The sequence below is a fragment of the Henckelia pumila genome, chromosome 3 (assembly GCF_033568475.1).
Source record: "Henckelia pumila isolate YLH828 chromosome 3, ASM3356847v2, whole genome shotgun sequence".
NCBI lineage: Eukaryota > Viridiplantae > Streptophyta > Magnoliopsida > Lamiales > Gesneriaceae > Henckelia > Henckelia pumila.
The window spans coordinates 20,088,171-20,094,230 of NC_133122.1; the positions used below are offsets into that span (position 1 = coordinate 20,088,171).

The 6,060-nt window shown below is 34.1% G+C and overlaps 1 protein-coding gene across 1 annotated transcript; it reads right to left on the bottom strand.

Moving 5' to 3' along the window:
- Window positions 1–3,015: 3,015 nt before the first annotated feature.
- Window positions 3,016–5,676, bottom strand: LOC140890989 (exocyst complex component EXO70H1-like). The gene has a single exon (XM_073299186.1). It carries the CDS (start codon window positions 5,351–5,353, stop codon window positions 3,413–3,415), a length of 1,941 nt encoding a protein of 646 aa, XP_073155287.1. The 5' UTR covers window positions 5,354–5,676; the 3' UTR covers window positions 3,016–3,412.
- Window positions 5,677–6,060: the final 384 nt, after the last annotated feature.

Here is a 6,060-nt window from a genome sequence, read left to right on the forward strand (position 1 = left end):
TTTATTTGTGATAAATAATCAAAATTTAAAGTTTAAATTGGGTAACTATGGATGAACTTTATGAGTTAATACAGGCCCTAAAAAAGCAAGTAAACATGTGATTGCATAGGATTATTAATATAATTATATGCTTATCATAACAAGTAAACACAACCTAATCTACCCTATTAAATTAATATCATCAATTACTTGTATAAATATTTTTCTGTTTAAATTTTTAAAGGATAAACTGTTTTATAAAATTTATATCTCCAAATGATTTCTTAATTTGTGTAAAAACAGGCATAACCCAAAAATAAGTGAGATGGGTGAACCACATTTCATTTTAGAATAAATATCACATAAGATCTGCTCTAATTAATGAACATTAAATTACATTTTGAAACACTATATCCTCGTTGTTTTCAAATTCTAAACTGCCATAACTAAATCAAAGAATGGTGGGTCCAAATATGACGTTTTCAAAGACTAATTGTTCTTCATTGCTTTAATCAGCATTCAAATTTAGTTGAATTATTGTCCATTTTTCAAAAGGGAACATTAGTGCCACTTAATTGCAGCAATGCCTGTGTGTTTATTTATATATTAACATATTCTGACCCACACTATGTGTGTTCGTAAAAAATAAATGATGCATTTTTTAATAAAATAAAAGTATTTTGAAATTGAAATTGTTAAGACAGAAAATTAAAATATAAAAAAATTATAATATAATAAAATCATTTGATTCGTTTAATAAAATAGATAGTGTACGTGTTTTAGATACATTCAAAATCAAATTTATTTATCGTACAAGTTTCTCACTGGTTTTAATTTAGACCATTTGTTTTTCTATTACACATTTTTAATCCGAGATACTAACCAGCATCGTTTGGTGTGAAGGATAACACATTGATTTATTAATCATCCTTGTTTTGTTCAATGCTTGGCTCAAGTTCTTTCAAGGATTAGAGTCATGCACCATTATCTAATTCAATTTATATTGATTTAAAATCCTTATATTATTAATCCATCATTGTCCAATCCATGAACCAAACATTGCATAATTTATCAATGTGATTGCACAAATAGTAATTAATTGGTTGAATTAGCAATGAAACTCTTTATTATTCATTAATTAACTTCTTCGAATGAATGGCTGGTCTTAGACTCGTCTTTAAGAACCTTAATGCTAACTCTTTATTATTCATTAATTAAATTTTCCGAGTAATGCCTGGTCTTAGACCCGTCTTTAATAACCTTAATTCACACCAACAACCAATAGACACATGCATGCGATAATTTGCGTGCACGGATTTTTAATGTAATTAGTTGGTTTTTTTTTTCAAGCTAATTAAATGTTTCTTTTAAATCTTTAAGTTTTTCCTTTTAAAATAAAATCTTTAAGTTATAGATTATTATTAACAAATAATTTGGGTTTGTTGTAATAATGTTTATTAATGGATGAAGGGAGTGGTATTTTTATTCACCTATTAAATTATCAAGGCGATTAGTTTAAGGAGTTGTTGCATTATTAATTTATTATATAGTATAGAGAATAATAGAGATAACTTTGTTTAGCTTAACAATTTCGAAAGCTATATTGTTTTGTTTTTAAATAGCTTCTCTACTAAATATTATGTAATATAGCTTTGTATTGTTGAAAAATCTAAAATACACTTTATTTACCATTTTCACATCTCAGTTAATTATTACAACTCGTGAGATTAATTTTTTAAAAAATAATTGAAATAAACTTTATTTTATTATGAAAAAAATATTTGAAATATTATCAAGTCGAGTTTGAGTTCAAGACTATTCAGCCCGCGAACATGTTCGTTAATTAGTACGCGAGCTTACGAGCCACCTAGCTCAGCTCGTAAGCATGCTCGTAGTTATGTTGTGAGATATTTAGTAATGGATTTTATGAGTTGATATTATTTTAATTTGGTATTTGGATGTTGGATGAGGTATTTTTGGGATGTTCAATCATATGTTGGGTTATGTTATTTTAATTGTTAGGATGATCGCTTTGGTTATTTATGAATGAATTTATTCCTTTCAATTTGAGTTTAAATTTATGTATTTATGTATATATATGCTTATATAAATTAATTATATGTTTATTCGTTCATGTAGTTATGCATGTAAGGAAATGAAAATAAAGGACTTTTTTTTTTAAAATTAAGACTATTTTTAAAAGTAATTTATTTGTGGGCCAAAATTCATTGGTAATTTGTGGAAGGAATCCTCTTTATAACGAGATAATGTTTTTTGTGAGACCGTCATACAGATATTTATCCGTGAGAGTAAATTATGTTCATACAATAAAAATTAATCTTTTGACATAAAAAACAATATTTTTTTTGTTGACCCAAATAGAATATATGTCTCACAAAATTAATTCGTGAGACCGTTTCATAGAAATTTTTGTGCTCAACAATGTTATACATGGTTTAGTTCAACATAACTTCAGAGTTCAGGTATTAACCCTCGTAGTAAATCTAATGACTGTCATTTGATTAAAATTTCGTTTAATTATGTGGGGTAAAATATCAACCCACGGGTTTAGACCAATGATAAGTATTTATGTAGTGAGCAATACTTGTACTAAGATCTCATTAACCGTTGTACATTTCTTGAAATGTAAACTATTCTAGTGAACACATTAAATATGATGAGTAGGGAGGATTACGCATTGAATAATTCTCGAGGGTAAATTTTATTTTCATTCCCAAAAGCTTTGTATAAAATATTGATCATTATAAGATAGATGATTACCTTAATTCCACTCTCCGACTCACCCCTACTTTTTCTTTTATTTTCTTTTTTCATCAATTAATTGCATGTAACCTTCAATCTCATCTTTCTATATCCCAAATGAACACGTACGACACAAATGATATGTTAGCATATATATTTTTCAAAATCTATATCGTCACTCTAACTCGAGTGTCAGAAGATTAACTTGAATAATAATTGAAATATAAACATAAAACATATTTTAAAATCACTTAAAAACCCATAATTTATAATCCAAATGAGCATGACATATAAAATCAAGCTGCAATTCCAGAACTAGCAGTAACCTATAAATATTCAACAACAATACATTTACTTTAGAATATCTTTCTCAATAGTTTAATTTATCACCCCTTGCTTGAGCATCTTGCTGAAACAAATGTTGAAGACCTCTCTTGCTTGTTTGTGTCTTCCAGTTTTTCCTTAACCAAAAAATGGTCGAAGACAAGTCCATCATAATCACATAGATCCGAAGTTCGAACAATCTTTAAATGTATGAAAAAAGGCAGTTCAATTGAGCTACATATCAATTTTATTTGAACCACCATATTCATTAGATCGATAAATCTCAGGAATTATAATTCCGATTCAAAATAATAAATAAATAAATAATATGTTTTTTTTTACAAACCTATAGATATATATATTTCAGAATCTTGAACCAAGTCGTATTGGCGTTGAAGGTCATTCTCGACTCCGACGTCACAATTGACGAAAAACTCCCTGTCCCAACACTACCAAAGAACAAATCCGACAAGTGATGCCCAACATCCTCGGGGGTAAATCTGACCACCGAGACCATACTTTCATTTCTCCGTATTTCCGAGGAATGAGTATTGTAAAACTCGCGATATCGTCGAAATATCTTTCTCGCGATAGATACCTTGATATCATCTCGGAGCTGGCTATCGTGTACTACGCACTCAGATTGCTTTTTATACGCTCGGTCAAAGGACATATTAAATGTCTTGAATATTTCTTTGACTTTTTCTGGCGTTCCGCCAACTGTAGGTTCGGACGGGAGTGAGTCGATTACGTGGCTCCATCCTGTCCGTTCATAGTCCTCTGCGAATTGTTTGATCTTAGCTTCGTGCTGCGTTATCCATACCTCGCCGAGGAGATATTTCAGGTTCGAGGTTCGGATTTTAACAACCACGTGTTGAAGATTGTTGGCCAGGAATAGATGAGAGAGAGAAATGTCTTTGTAGTTCTTTGCTTCGGTGTCAAGTTTGCGGAGGAGAACTGAAATAAGCCCCGCCAATTGCCGAGAAACCGCCGGCGCCGGAGTTTCATCGGAGTCGGAGAATCCGAGATTTGATTCCTGCGAGGAGAAGTTTGCAGGAGGCGGCGCGTCGGAGAAGACGTCTGTTAAAATGCTGCTGTAATCGGAGAGGATGGTTAGATAATTCATCACTCCGGTCGTCAGATTGTGAATCCCGGCGCCGGTTGTCGGCGATTTCGATGAGAATTTTGATACAGCTGACTCCATGTCACTGAACGAGGTTCGCACGAATTGGGCGATCCTGATGAGAGACGTGAGCGCCTGTTGTTTGATGCTCGCCGTTGATTCGGATGAGAAAATGGAGTCGATCTCCGGCCACTGGTGGGAGATTCCGGTGTACATGTCGAGGAGGCGGAACAGCTTCTCCGGCGCTAATTTGGAGTTTTTTGCCACATCTTCCGGGAAACCGAACAGAGTCATAGCTCCTTCTCTCGTGATCTCCGCGAAGCAGGACTCTCGGATCGAATCTGAAGTGGCGAACACTTGATCGCAGAGGATTTTCTCTCCATTGAAGAGAATCTTCACTGCAGTTCCCACGCCGTTGAGCCAATACTTAATCCTCAACTCCAGAGCTTCCCAATCCATTTTCTGAATTTGAGAAGAAGTAAATTTTTCCACACCGAGCTTGTAAATTCCTTCATCAACAATAGATTTGCGAAGGATTTTGTAAATCTTCAAGCATTCTTTGGTATAACCAGACGAGATCATGCACTCAGCAATCAATCTCAAATCCGCCATCACGGCAGTGGAGACATCTTCAACTTCAGATATCGACTCATTCACAACCCCTACGTCTTCATCATCATCGTAATCGTAATCGTCCTCATAATCAGACACACTGGATTCGATCGAGGTGCGAGAGGACCGAATCGAGACGGTTTCCGGATCCAAATGAGCCCGATTCATGGACAAAATCTGGTAAAACTCCTTCTGCAGCCTCTTCATAGCAATCAGCATCAAATTCTGAGCGCGAATCAATTTCTCAGAATTGGAATCCTCGGTGATGAGATACTGCATTCCCCTGTGCAAATTTTTGACGCACTTGATGAAATCAAGTGCCTCTTTTCTGTTATCGTGGAACAGAGAAGTGACTCGCCCGAAGGCAGTGGCTTCAATGTCCCATTTGGCGATCATCGGAGACACCATATCCAGCGTCCGAGCCATCACCGACTCGTAGAAAGTCGGGCGAGCCGGCGAAAATCCAAACCGCGAAGGAGAAGAGAATTGATCGGAAGACGGAGGAGAAGATTTGGGCGAAAACAGCAAGCTTCTCATACCTTTTCTCGGCATTTTGTCGATTTGGGGAAATGATTGGAATTTGGGAAGTAGAATCTGAGAGTTAACTTTCTTTGGTGTGTTAGAGTTTTAAGGAAAATGAGAGTGAAGGGGTTGGGGTATATATAGAAGTTTGATATCTCAGAAAACACACGTAAGTGTTGACGTGGGGGAATTACTTTATTATTTCTATGCTTTGTCAACATATAACAACGTCATGGATGAGTTGTTTTGTTATATTTTGCACGAGTTAGGTGTAATTTTTCTATTTTCAAATCCCTATATAATCCTTTTTTCCAAGAAAGGATGAATCCATCATATGGATTTCCAAAAATATGATGGGTTAATTGCTTTCTATCGAGGGAGTCATAATTATTAATTGGTGTTTTATTTTGTGTCTCATATCAGTTGGTTAAATAACTTGAGAGCTCTTTATAGACAAAAATAAACTTCACCTTTTGAGCTAGTTTTTGAGTAAATTTGGTCTGATTCTCATTTTTTAACGATAACATCTTGATGTCGAAGATAAAGAACACGCGGGACTATTGAGTCTGGGTTAACGATGATTCTTCATATTTGTCTAGTTAGTTTAGATTAAAAGTGTCTTATTAAAAGTTTCAAGACGAAGGAAGTCCATCCCACTATGCTTTGACTTAATTAGCTTACACTGATTCTCTTTCCAAGAGATTCAACGTTCTTGCTTCAATACCATAGAGTTTAAA

Coding starts and splice junctions, on each gene's coding strand:
- LOC140890989 (XM_073299186.1), bottom strand. CDS start 5,353: ATGCCGAGAAAAGGTATGAGAAGCTTGCTGTTTTCGCCCAAATCTTCT.